Source organism: Sinocyclocheilus grahami, unplaced genomic scaffold, assembly GCF_001515645.1.
Source record: "Sinocyclocheilus grahami isolate Dianchi unplaced genomic scaffold, SAMN03320097.WGS_v1.1 scaffold212.1, whole genome shotgun sequence".
NCBI classification, from domain to species: Eukaryota; Metazoa; Chordata; class Actinopteri; order Cypriniformes; family Cyprinidae; genus Sinocyclocheilus; species Sinocyclocheilus grahami.
The window spans coordinates 498,642-513,291 of NW_015505391.1; the positions used below are offsets into that span (position 1 = coordinate 498,642).

A 14,650-nucleotide genomic window follows, 5' to 3' on the forward strand; every position below is an offset into this window, starting at 1 on the left:
TCAGAGCTGTGCATCGTCAATACATTGGCGTTGGGTGTTTAATTCTTATGCTGACGTATCATGGATAAACGTAAACGTGTATGACCGCTCTGTCCAATCACAACACGAGATTTCACAACAAAGCCCGCCCCTTTTATAACCACGCCTTTTCGTTACGTAACTAAAACACGACATTTTAGCGCGAAACGGTGCTCACCGGCACTGCTGGTGTAATGGGTACATTAAAACTATTCTTATTGAACAGTGTTGGGCTAGTTACTCAAAGAATGTAATATATTACTCATTACTAGTTACTCCTTTCAAAAGTAATATTGTTACTTATTACTTTCTGGTAACAGTAATTAGTTACATTACTTTTTCTTCACACCCTACAGAAGTTGTAACTGTGTATCTTCTACATAAAATTCTTCAGGCATCAAAATTAACTAAGTAACTAATCTGTTTTATGGATGGTAACTGGAATATTACTACTGAAATCTTATTAGTAATTAGTTAGACTAGTTACTGCCGAACACTGTTATTGAAGCAGCCATTTAACTCTGTTGCACCACTGAAAGACATCAGCTGTACAACCCCATTTACAGAAAAGTTGGGACATACCCTCTTGTAAAATGCAATAAAATAAAAAATAAAAAAACTTTTGTGATTTGTTCTCTTCAACATTTATTTAACTGACAAAAGTTTAAAGAAAAGATCTCCATTGTTTTCACTGACCAGCTTAAATTAATTTGGTAAATATAATTGATGCATGTTATTCTCTTCTTCATAATGCACCATATACATTTTCAAAGACAGATCTGGACTGCAGGCAGGCAAGTCAAACAGATCCACTCTGTGTCTACGAAACCACGCTGTTGTTACACATGCACATTGAGGCCTGACATTTTTAGGTATAATAACCATGGATTTAACCAAGATGCCAGCATCTCTGTGCAATCCCAATATATGCCTCAGCCTCAATGGTACCTTCACATTGAAGTCATGGGTGACTTGCATGTGAAGGTACTATTGAGGCTGAGGCATATATTGGGATTGTGGGCACTAATGTACCCCCATACGATGACAGATGCTTTTAGACTAATTGCTGATAGAAGTCTAGATGGTCTCTTTTGTTTTTGGCTAGGTGAACACAATGTCTGTTTTTCCCAAAAACAAGCTGAAATGTGGACTCATCTGACCACAGCACACATCTCGTTCAGACCATCTGATAAAAGCTCAGGCCCAAAGAACTCGACACCATCTCTGTATAGAATTGATGTATGCATGGCTTTCTTGCAAAACAGAGATTCAAGATGCATTTCTTATTTGCAACTATATTAAAGGTGCTGTATGTAGGATTGACACCGAGTGGTTGAACTAGTTATTGCAGTCAAAATTAAAAATATTGGAGAGGGTCTCCTCCACAGACTTGATGCACATGCAGGTTGCCAGACTGACGACACCAACAGGAACGAGCGCACTTGACGATGAATGAAATGAAATACGCTCTGTTTTCCGCCAACTGGCAACCCGGGGTGCCGAATACAATTGGGTCAACTGGCAGTGGGCGGGTTTCACAAACCAAAACAGAGACTGACATTCCGGCCCGGAACGCACATTTTCAAAGGAGAATAACTGACTGTAGCATTGTTTTTCAGATAAACTAGTATGTTAACTTAGCATGTTTCTTATATATCTGCAAACATATTATGGTATTTTTATGCTTTAGTGAAGTCAAAAACGTACATACAGCACCTTTAAGTGTCATTAGCCCGTGTCATTGTATTTAACACAATAGCATGATGATTTCTCATGCTGTGCCATCTGATGGCTCATAGCGTCATGGCCTAATGGTTAGAGAGTCGGACTTGTAACTAGAAGGTTGCGAGTTTGAGTCTCAGGTCTGGCAAGAATTGTTGGTGGGGGGAGTGACTAACCAGTGCTCTCTTCCACCCTCAATACCACGACTGAGGTGAGACCCTTGAGCAAGGCACTGAACCCCCAACTGCTCCCCGGGTGCCGCAGCAATATGGCTGCCCACTGCTCCGGGTGTGTGTTCACTACTGTGTGTGTGCACACTTGGATGGGTTAAATGCAGAGCACAAATTCCAAGCATGGGTCACCATATGGCCACACGTCACTACACTTTTTCACTTTATTCAGGTTTCCAGCCTTTCCCTACATGGTCTGAGATTCTTCCAGATTCCCTGAATCTTTTCACAATATTATGTATGATAGATGTTGAAACACCTAAATTCTTTGCAATCTTGCATTAAGCCATTTTTGAACGGTTTGACAATTCCCTCATTAATTTGGCACAACACGGTAAGCTACGACCTATCTTTGCTTGCAAAGACTGACACTTTGGTGAATGCTTTTGTTTTTCATTTAATCATGATCTAACCCAGTCTTCGACTGTTCTCCTGGGGACCCACTGTCCTGTAAATTTGATTTCCTGCTTTCAGCACACCTGGCCTCTGACTTTTCAAGTGATCCTTAAGACCTTGTTTGTGTTCAGGTGTGTTTGATTAGGGTTGGAGCTGAACTCTGCAGGAAAGTGGGTCTCCAGGAGTAGGGTTGAATACCTATGCCCTAACCCAGTGTTTCTCAACCCTGATCCTGAGCTCCCCCCAACACTGCATATTTTGTATGTCTCCCTTACCTGACACACCCATTTCAGGTCCTAGTGTTTATTTTTTAATGAGCTAATGAGTTGAATCAGGTGTGTTTGATTAGGGAGGCACACAAAATGTGCAGTGCTGGGGGGCGCCCAGGACCAGGGCTGAGAAACACTGCTTATTACCTGCTTATTGTGGAATGTTTTAAAACAGTGTAACTTGAATATTCTATAGTCTTTTTACTTTTATTTTGCCTCCATCCCAACTTTTTTAGAGTGTCTTGCAGACATCAAAATTTGTTTATATTTACAAAATACAATTAAGTTGGTCAGTGAAAACATTGGAAATCTTTTTCTTCGTAGTTTTAAAGGTTAAGGAGAATTAACATCACAGATTCTTGTTTTTATTGCATTTTACAAAATGTATGATGAACTGAATGAAAGACTCAAATCCTCTATACACATATATACGGCACTATTTGAAGGGACAGCCATTTGTAGTGTAGTGGTGTCCGAAATAATAGTGGACAATTATCGGCTGCACTCAATCAATCCCATAATGCACCCTTAATAACGAGTATACCACCCCTTTTCCAAAAAAGTTGAGTCAGTATAGTTCACAACAAAAAGAGAAAGGTTGCAAAGGAATTATTAATGTGTAAAAATGTCTAATGACCATATAATTACTGTTAAGGATTCTATTAAAATTCTGAATTTATTTACACTATTATTGTTGTCTTTTTTCTTAAAAGTCATGACCAACAGTTAACAAGATAGAGGGAATATATTTGTTTTGTCATTCATGGAGAAAACACATTTAAACAACTGTTCTAGTCTACATTTACATATCCATTTTATTTTATTAAAAACATTTTTTTTGTTTTTTTAAATGGTACCATGCTATTATTTGAAATACTAGATTATTGTAAATGGTCAATGAATATGGTTTTGAACTGTTTTTGTGATGATTGTGTAGCAAATTAACTCCTGGAGTGTTGGAGCATGGAGAGTTACACATTAACAGAACAGAGCTGTCTGATTTATAACCAATACCAGACATGCTACATGCAAGATCAGATGACAAATTAGCATATTGCTAAAATAGATAGACAGACAGACAGACAGACAGACAGACAGACAGATAGATAGATAGATAGATAGATAGATAGATAGATAGATAGATAGCTGCAAGAACAGTCGAGTCCCAAGTTTAACAAAAGTTTTTGTTTTTTTTAAGAAAAATTAATTTCAGACCTGCGCACTCTACAACCACTCTACAAACACTTCCGTGTTATACACCTGCAACAGGTAGGTAGGGCTCTAAAACTGGATACACCTGCACCACGGGTATTTTACAGCATATAGGCTACATCAGCGAAACCAGGCGAACCCTTCGTATTTTATTCTGCTAAAAGTAACCAAACATATTATTATTTCTCGGTGCCATGAGTACGGGACATAGACTTTGTGAACTGACAACGGTGTCCTTGCATGTCAATGACCTGGAGACTAACTCTCAGCGTGACGACCCTCCAAAACCTCAAGATCGAGTAAATGTAAGTGAAGGCGGTGGGCTGATTTTACACACCAATGGCACAGTAAACGGAGAATCATCTGCAAATCCTGTGCGCAAATTTGAGAAATCGGAGAACCATGTAGGTAGCGGTGCAGACTCCATATCGGCTTCAGGAGAAGCGAAACTGTGTCCAGTACATGAACGCGAACTACAGTTGTACTGCAGTACAGAAGGACGACTGACCTGCTCGAAATGTGTGTCGGATGGATCTTGTCAGGGTCACACGGTGACAGAGCTGGTTACTCGGGCAACTGTAGTAAAGGTGAGTCACAATTAGGTTTCAATGTACAAAACATAACTAAACACTAAACAATTACATAACACGTTCGCTATTCCCTTAAAATACATTTCTAATGTTAGAATAACAGTATTTTGTATGCAATTTGTGTATGTATATTCTTATGGGGAGGACGTGGTTAGTTTCGTTATGTCAGTAACGTTACACCCCGGGATGAAGTGCTTTTTTTTTTTTTTTTTTGATCACTGCAATCGGATACATTCCCTTTGGAATTTAAGTTTTTATCTATTCCCTTTTACAAAATGTGATTTAAACTTTTCTGGCTGTAACCATGCTGTTGAACGTTTTATTATTATTATTATTATATTATTCGTTTTGGATTGGACATTTTTTTTATTTACACGAACTGATTTCCTAACACTTTGCCTACATAGTCTTTCTTGCTGCAGATTTCCCATACTGTAAAAAAAAAAATAATGTAGAATTTGTATTTCAATGCAGTGCTGTTTCTTGTTTACAATAAAAAAAATAGCCTACCTGCAGGGCTCAAATCAACACTGGACTCACTTGTGTTATACTGGCCAGAAAAAGTATTTGAACTCGTTAGACAAGAAAATATCAAACCAGACAGCTTTTTTAAGATAGCACAAACATTTTAAACCGAAAAAAACCTTACAAATATCTTGAAATGAAATTCAGACATTTGTAAGCTTCCAGTTACTTTTGAAAACCTGTTTTCCTGAAATGTGTTGCCTGTGTGATCAAGCATTTCCTCAATACTTTCCAATACCCTTTTTTCAACAACAGACACATTCAGATCATATCCACATGCCTTCACATTCCTGCCACGTACATACCACTAAACTGCTGGATTAATGCCTCTTATGTGATTTTTCTTTCTTTCTTTTAAACAGAATCAGTTGGTGGATGTCTGCGAAAAAATGCAGCTACAAGCCCTGCGGATCGAACGATTCATTGACCGTATGCTTACAGCTAGAGAGAAAGCTGTACAGGTACCTGAAGATTTCACTAATTAGTCAGGACAGCTATATGAAACACAATGGCAATGCTTACAAAATGCACTGTAGGCTATTATTATTATTATTATTTTTACAGAATTATGTTATTGGACATAATTAGTTATTGGACTGTGAAATCTTGGGCATGGTAACTTATTCTGTGTGACTTTAAATGATTTTTAATGTCCCTGGTCTTAAAACATTACGTCCCTGATGTGTACTGTAGTTATAACAGTGTAATATGTCGTTGTAATTGCCTCTTGTGCTGTTTAATTGATAGACAGATGCAAACAGTGCAAGAGAACGCGTGTTGGCTCAGGTGAATGTGGTTCGTAATGCTCTTGAGGAGGAGGAGCAGCGTCTCCTAGAGGCCATACAGAGAGAGGAGGAGCGAGTGGAGCAGTGCCTCCTCACTCAGAGAGCACACTGGACTCACACTCTGGAGAAACTCACACACACACGCACCAGCCTGGTGCACACACTTACACACTCGACAGATACCATGATTGTGGTGAGTGAATGAAGAGGCCAGGGGGGTAAAAAGTACAGTGAATTTGTGCAATTTGACAAATATAAAGTATGGATACTTTGTCAAAACTTTACACATTGTACTCATTTAACAGTCAAAGAATTTGTCATATTAAAGAATTAGAAAGTAACGTCTCAGGTTACGTATGTAACCATGGTTCTCTGAGAAGGGAACGAGACACTGCGTCCTCTAGGGGTCACTATGGGGAACACCTTCGACTTGACCGGTGTCTGAAGCATAAATCTAAACACGACAATGATATTGGCTGGTGACAGCCTATGACGTCACTACTGGACAGTAGAACAGGTAGAACACGTCATCCGCTTCTTCGTCTGAAGCTTACGTCCGAAGCATGGTGAAGAAACTAGAGGATGCAGTGTCTCGTTCCCTTCTCAGGGAACCATGGTTACATACGTAACCTGAGACGTTCCCTTCCGAGGGAACTTCGAACTACATCCTCTAGGGGTTGCTATGGGGAATGGTATACCCATGCTGCCGTGCTGAGGGGAGTGCATTCCAATACCAAGGCGAGCACCAAGTTCCAACAAGTCAAATGAGCTGCCCCTAGAACGTTAGACGGCTGTCAGTGACATAACCCCCTACGGCCAAAGGCTTGAGCTGTGCTCCAAACTTACCTGTAAGGGCTGGCTTGTATAAAGCCAGAGCCTAGGGCAAAGCTCAAGCCTTGAATCAAAAATAACCAAGGATTCCTTTAAGGGAATAAGGCCGAGTATCAGGGCTTAACCCATATCCTGGTCTGTCAAACAGAGACTACCTCCTGCTCTAAGAACAAGCTACCGAGGATCTCAAGATACCCAGGGACACTTAGTAGTAACACCCTGTCTAGAAAGTGAATATGCGGAGAGTGGGGCCCAAGGTATGGCATGTGCACCGGCCATGAATATGGACCTAGAAAGGGCACATAGAACTAGTGTGAGTACTTACCATAGATATGGATTAGAAATACCATAATGAACCAACAGGGAGACGTAGGTTGAGTGGAGCCCAAGGTGAAAACCGGGGCCTAATCAACTCATAGAAAGGGAACGAGGCTACAGCGCGTAACCCTTACCCTACAGGATTTTAGAAAGTACACAAAATTCTTAGCGTGCACACTTACCACAATGTGGATTTTAGAAAGTGCACAGAAGCTGAGCGTGTGCACTTCCCATAGCATGGATTTAGAAACACCATTACTAAAGGGTAACCAAGAACCTGTCCCGTAGACAGGCCTAGACCCTATGTGACTGTGACCCACAGAGAAAGGGGACGAGGCAGCATCGCGTCACCCTCATCAAAAAGTTTTAGAAAGGTGCGCAAAGGCCCAGCATGCGCATCCATCATGATTATGGAATTAAAGGAAGTGCACAGAGAGTTAGCATTAAACAGAGTGCATTAGCTTGTGCACCTGACATAACAAGACTAGGGTCTAAGCAGAGAAACAACCAACTCCAGGAGCGGAAGAGACCATAGAAGCTCAACTGGGAGCAATATGCTCAAAACGAACCTCAAAGAAGGGAGCACTGCTAGGCTCAACCATAACAGCAGCCAGGACGAAAAAAGTCTACTCTTCTTTTCCACAAGAGTACAGATGTCTCTCCGTTACCACCATAGCCACCATAGACCTGCCTACAGCAGCAGCGGTCTGCTTGGTGGCAAGGAGAGCGAGATCTGTGGTACGCAAAGTTCAGCCACTTCATCAGAGGAAAGACCATGACCTTTATCCAGGTCTTTCAGCAGGTCGGCCCGATAAGCCTGCAAAATTGCCATGGTATGCAATGAAACCGCCGCCTGACCTGCTGCTGCGTACGCCTTGCCATTTAGACGAGATGTTATTTGAAGGGGTCTAGATGGCAAGGAGGGAGTCTTAAGAGAAGATGTTTCTCCCATCGCGAGATAGCAGGCTAGTGTCTCTTCAATGGGAGGCACCCTCTCATATCTGCTTTCGCGCATTCCCTCGATGTTGGCATAACTAGACTGCTGAAATCTGTGGACATGCGAAGAGAACGGATTTTTCCAAGTCTTCTCGATCTCCACATGAAGATCAGGAAGAAATGGAAGGCTCACCTGGGCTGGAGGGTTATGATCAGAAAGATAGCGCTTATCGAGTCGGCCGCGAGACGCCACCCTCCTAGTCCGCTTCCACGGCAAGTCAAGCCTTGCCGTGGCGCGTTCCATAACCTCATGCAGCTCCTCGTACGCTGGGCAGGAGGTTTGAGGACTCAGTCTCAACTTCCTCGTCCTCATCTAACATCTTCTGCTCTTCCTGGCCGGGAGCCAGCAGAGCACTAGCTGCTGGATCAGATGACGTCAGAGAAATAAAGTCATTCTCCAACAGATCACTCTCGTCCGTAACCGACGAATGAGTAAGGGAAAGCCCCTTCTTCAATTCATCATCCAGGTCCACCTGAGAACCCCATGAACTCAGTTTCCTCCGTGCCTCAGCAGCGGCAGGTCCTGAGCCCCGGGGAACCGATGGCTGCCCCTCCTTCCTCAAAAAGAGGGCCAAACGAGAGCGGAGCTTTCTCATGGAGAAAAGCTTGCAATGAATGCATGCCGCCCCCTCGAGGACGTCACGTGCGTGCTCCTCGCCCAAACACACGACGTGAAGATCGTGTGTGTCATCAGGTGTCAGATAACGCTTACACGGATCCACACACTTCTTAAATGCCTTGCTAGTGCTGGTGCTCGACCAGAAAACAACAAACAGAATATTGTTCTCACCAGTATGCAACTCCAAACAAACAGTCGTGAAGACGAAGAAGAGGATGACATGTTCTACCGGCGTCCTTTTATACTGTGGTCGTGCCGGTAGTTACGTCATTGGCTGTCGCCGGCCAATATCATTGTCGTGTTTAGATTTATGCTTCAGACACCGGTCACGTCGAAGGCGTTCCCCATAGCGACCCTTAGAGGACGCAGTTCCACTGATTCCCTCGGAAGGGAACATTATATTTATAGGTTTTTTTTCATTACACTCCTGAGACCCAGGAATAGACTTTTGTCCTCGGTAGAGGTCATTGTATTTTAGTGAATTTCTCTGAGAACTTGCCTGTCACAGTTTTAAGTCTGGATGTCCTGTACAGAGCACATTCAGGGCTTTTCAGAGATACCAAATGTTTGGAAGTTTCACCATGACCACTCCCTCTCCATGGTCTTTAAAAATGGCTGACACTGATTTAGTGATCACATTTAACTTTCTTATGGAAATAGGATAATATTTTGTAATTGTCATTTAAATCTGCCTATTTTTTAACTCTTAATAACATCTCATAAATCAACATCTCATGAAAATGTTATATGGTTTCAAATAAAATAAAAGACTTTCTGTTACGAAACAGGATATAAATGAAATATTAGATATTATTATGAAAATCTTGCCCATTATTACACTTCTTTTTTCATTGCATGTTGCCCCAAGAACACATTAATATGCAAATTAGATACATCCTATAGATACATTGTATACAGTGGGAAACCCAGTTTATGGACACATATACTGCATAAAGCAAAATGGTATATTAAATCATTCTGTTATATCTTTCATAACATAGTTGAGAATCATCTTTATACAAAGTCCTGAAAAAAATCTTGAAACCTAAAAATTTATTGGTGTTGAATTTTAGGATGAAATCTGGACATTCTTGATAAAATTTACCACAGAAGAGGTGATCTCATTAAAGTAGTACACACATTTTGAGGGGTAAAAAAACACTGTTTAATCACAATTTTTTTCAGTGCTCAAACTTATTTAAGAAAACAAATCAATCAAAAAATTAAAAGTAATTTGTCCTGACAGCATATGGTTCTAGGACACACTTCAAATATATGACATTTCAGTACAGTTATAAATAGAACAACATTTTTTTTTAAGTATTTAGTTTCAATAGTACTTCACTGAGTAAATAGCAAATTCCCCAAAATAATACTTAAAATAAGTACTTCACACTTCTGAATCAGTTTAATAGTTTTTCAGTCAGTCTCTGAAAACGAATATGTTTAGATGTTCATAATCAATTAAAAATATATTCATGTGACTAATTATATTTGTGTGATATTCCACTGATTGTTGTATTTTTGATCTTTATTTGTTTATTTATTTAGAGCTCTAATGAGGAAATAAATGACAGGTAAATTCAGTTTGCAATAATATGCCCACATAAATACATAAAATGACATAAGCTGGGTATGATAATTGATTGTGTACTTGACTGTGCTAGAATCGAGGATGCGGAGGGTGTTGGTGAACCTAGAGACACTAAACAACTGACTTTGAACAGAGGCTGCAGTGACAGTAAACTCGTGGTGGGTTTATGGGCTAGTGCGTTACTGCTAGGGTCATCTGGTAAGTGCATTTCCATTTACACAAGACAGGATTTAATTTAAGACAGATTCATTATAGCACATGATCACCATACTCGTGGTTTTCAAACGTTTTGTTGCCACAGATTCTCAAATATGATGACCCCTTTTCTGGGGGAAAATAAATAAATAAATAATAATAATAATAATAATAATAATTGTTATGTATAAATACCCATTTATATTGTTATAAAATATTTGTATTTAATATAAACATTATAAATATATTTGTATTAATATAAAAAATATTAAGCATTTCCAATTACTTTATTTTTCAATTGTTTAGAATTTGTTTATGTACTTTTTTATAAATCTTCTATTTACATACTGTTTTTCTTTGAACTTTTCTGTGGACCCCTTAACACCTTCCTTTAGCCCCCTTCAGTTCCCCAGACCTGCTTACATATTGCTAACTCTGGAAAAAATAAAATAGGTGTAAAAGCAATTTTCAGTGTACTGTAATATTTTGAAGCACTGGCATTCTACATCCCTTACATTCAACTTCAAATTTTCTTGCTCTGACCATCTTCTTAACATATCTTTCTCTTCTTTAGCCCACAGATTAACTACACTACACTTTGAAGCTCAGACGGTCAGTCCTCTTCTCTCCCTCTTCAACGATCAGTGCACCTTAACTTTCCTGCCCAAACGTCAGCGTCAGTCACCCCCCTATGACCCGGCGCGCTTCGACACCTGGCCCAATGCCCTCTGCTCCCCTCCTATGTCCTCTGGTACTCACAGCTGGGTACTTGACGTGGGCACAAGTGCTGCCTTCAAAGTGGGTGTATGCTATTCCAGCATAGAACGCAAGGGGTCCGGCAATGCGGCACGATTGGGCTACAATACAAAATCATGGGTGCTCTCACATTATGAGGGAGATTTGTCTTTCTGTCATGATGGATGTAATGTGGGTATCACAGTGGCTAAGAAGCTCAAGCGAGTGGGACTGCTGCTGGATTGGCCCAGTCAGACCCTGCTGTTCTATGATCCTGAATCTATGTCTGTGCTGCATGTAGTCAGACATGCTTTCAGTGAGCCGCTGCTGGCCGCCTGCGCTGTGGCTGATCAGAGTGTCTCTATAGTGCACTGAACACCCGATGAATGTTAATAAAGGCTCTGAATATCCAGGGGACTTGAAGGAATAGTGGATGTGACATCATGCAATGTCATTTGAACCAATGAAATTTTTAAAAAATGTTTTACATTATCTGTGCCATTGAAGACCAATTTATGCAAAAGGAAGAGAAAGTGTGATAATATCAATCACACTGTTTAGTTATAAAAAGCTAATTTACCTTACTTTATAATTATGCATCATCAGTAATTCCTCGATTTTGCAAACCTACAAGGATATGCCATTGACATATTTTTATATTTATAAATAATTTAAATAATTAAATTTCCCATCTCTTTCAAAGTATTTAATTTTTATGTTCAAATTAGTGCAATTATTGTTGACTGTATTTATTATCTGCACATCATATGATATAGTTGCGTTTGTCTGTGACAGTACCCAACTGATGCTGATATGGCTGATAGTGATATTTGATACTATATTCTAGTTGAGTTTTCATGTGATCACATCAGATTCACAAGAGGCAATTGTCATGTAAGAATCTTGGGAAAATTCAACTTAAATTATCAAATTTTCACAAGGTTACTGACAAATCTGCCATAATTAAACAATGTTCTGACCTTTTATCTGATAATGTATGGGATGTATTCATGCAATAAAATCTGGACTGAAACAGTGAAACCAATTTTTGTTGTCTCATCTTGATGATTCTACCTCATAATATCAAATTGTGTGGTCTGTGGGGAAAACACGATAAATGGCAGATTACCATTAATTACATTACTCTCTGTATATCTACTCTCCCTTAATGTTCCTTCCATCCCTCACATCCATAATTGCATATACCACTGATTTTTTTTAGATATATAATTGTTTGAACTGAAATGGAACATGTTAAAGTGAGTAGAAGAACTTTTCAGGAATATTGAAATCATATTAGGATTAAATAGAAACGTATTAGAGAACGTCTAAATTTACTCTTATGTCATTCCAGTTCATGAAAGCTTTTGAATACAGACCTAAGGCTCTTGTGAGATTTTATTTAAGCGTTATACCAAAAATAGACAGCGGGTAACACAAAAACTCTGTTGCATTTTCCTGTCGCCAGTGTTGGGGAAAGTTACTTTTAAAAGTAATGCATTACAATATTGCGTTACTCCATAAAAAAGTAACTAATTACGTTACTTAGTAACTTTTTATGGAAAGTAATGCGTTACGTTACTTTTGCGTTACTTTATAAATCTGGACAGGGCTTACTTGTTTGTTTTTAAAATAAAAAAGTTCAATTTTTGGCAAATATAAAAGCCTTTTCACACCAAAAGTGAAATGAATAAGTCTCAGGCTGAAGGGAAAGTAAATTTACGTCCGTATAGTAGAATGCAGAAGAAGAAATTTCAACAGCAATAAAATAAGACACACAAATGTTTGTCTAGAGTAATTTTTGCTTATTAGTATGGTTGAACTGGATCATCGAAGGTCAGAAGCAAAGACATTGGTTAATAGAATGGGATTAAATGCATAAAGGATATTTGTGTTGTTTAACATTTAATTATTGCAGGTTTGCGTCATATCAGTTGCATTATTTTTATTCGTTTTGAGGAATACTGAATCTGTTTTTTTTGTTTGTTTTTTGTGAGTGAGATGAATTAATGCATATTCATATTTATTTTAGAACTACAGTAACATCTTCTGATTTCACAGCATGGGGACAGGAGAGCTGTCAATCAATAAATTGTAAAAAAAAAAAAAAAGTAACTTGCGTTACTTATTTGAAAAAGTAACTCAGATATTCTCTTGTAAATTAAAAAGTAATGCGTTACTTTACTAGTTACTTGAAAAAAGTTATCTGATTACGTAACTCGCGTTACTTGTAATGAGTTACCCCCAACACTGCCTGTCACTAATTTATAAATTTATGTTGCAACATTACTTCTATCACAAACTAACCACCAAATATGGAACCCTTAATTGAAACGCAGACCTTTCCAACGATATGTATTTTGTCAAGATTATAAAAAGTTTTGATTATAAAATTGTTGTAAATTTTGTAATATGACATCACCCACTAGGAGAAGCCCGCTAAAAGATTTTAAAGTGCCATTGGCATTTCCATGGTTTTCACAAGATTAATTGTGTGTTTAAGCTTTTTTAAATAAAATCTAATTTACGATGATTACTAAAATATGTGAAAGGGAAAAAAGGATAAATTACAACAACAACAAAAAAGAGCACCAAGAGACACCAGCTGGGTTAAGATGTCAAGTTTGAATGTGTGCAAGTCCAAAGAGTTTGAAAAGCTACAATGTTGGGGGAAATTTTCAACAAATAACAACATAAAAGTACTGCATGTCTTCAGAAGATAGTGCATGATTTAAATGGGCAAAATGTATAGTTCTATTATGGCACTTTGTTGAAAGTGTTGGGAAAAAAACATGGTTTAGAAAGCCCTGTGACGTACTGGCCACCTGTGCAGGGTATTTTTCTGCCCTTGGTTCAAGATGCTGGGATAGGAGCTCTAGAACTCCAGTACTCCTGCAACCCTTCAGAACCTGGAAGGAAGATTGTTCCAGCCCAAACACGAGTCGTCAACTGTGGCCTTTAGCAAGACAGTTATGTTACCTGCTATGTGTTACCATCTTTATGTAAAACTTCTCTTAATCTTTAAAAATGCACAACTAAGTTTTTGACGTCCTGGGAAACAAGAGATTGCATATGCAACAGAATGATTACACTTAAATATGGCCAACATTTCAAAAATGAACTGCCTTTTAGAAGGCACCTTCCCATTAAAACACCATTGTACCCACCACTAGATGGAAGCAGAGGACAATATTCACTTCCTTCTGGTTCACCAGAGAACAGACTTTACTCCTGCTGCAGAAAATTTGAAATGGATGTAAAATAAATGTTACATTATAGTAATTTGTATTTATTGTTATGTATCTTTATGTTTATTGTAATGCAGACTACTGCACAGTTTTCACTTTGCACTGTAAACTATATTAATATTAATTTGTTTTGAAAGACAAATGCAAAGACTTAGAAGAATACCAGGGCTGCGTTCAGCCCCGACAAAAACGGTGCAAAACGTTTTTTAAACGGAAACGGTGGTGCATTGAACACTCTGTTCTGATGACGCAAGAGTTGCAGCTATGGCAGCTGAGAGGGACATTTTTTGTGTTCTTTTTGAAGAATTTTCGGAGCCTGATGAAATCGGTATAAATACGTGTTTAATACTGCAAAATACGCTCGATG

General features: G+C 38.9%; 1 protein-coding gene across 1 annotated transcript; it reads left to right on the forward strand.

Moving 5' to 3' along the window:
- Nucleotides 1-3,957: 3,957 nt before the first annotated feature.
- bspry (B-box and SPRY domain containing) lies at nucleotides 3,958-11,559 on the forward strand. Its single transcript, XM_016286625.1, has 6 exons — nucleotides 3,958-4,434; nucleotides 5,325-5,423; nucleotides 5,710-5,940; nucleotides 10,063-10,088; nucleotides 10,179-10,303; nucleotides 10,875-11,559. The coding sequence occupies exons 1-6, from the start codon at nucleotides 4,042-4,044 to the stop codon at nucleotides 11,408-11,410; spliced, it is 1,410 nt and encodes a 469-aa protein (XP_016142111.1). The 5' UTR covers nucleotides 3,958-4,041; the 3' UTR covers nucleotides 11,411-11,559.
- Nucleotides 11,560-14,650: the final 3,091 nt, after the last annotated feature.

Coding starts and splice junctions, on each gene's coding strand:
- bspry (XM_016286625.1), top strand. CDS start 4,042: ATGAGTACGGGACATAGACTTTGTGAACTGACAACGGTGTCCTTGCAT. Junction 4,435..5,324: donor CTCGGGCAACTGTAGTAAAG/GTGAGTCACAAT, acceptor TCTTTTAAACAG/AATCAGTTGGTGGATGTCTG. Junction 10,089..10,178: donor AATGAGGAAATAAATGACAG/GTAAATTCAGTT, acceptor TGACTGTGCTAG/AATCGAGGATGCGGAGGGTG.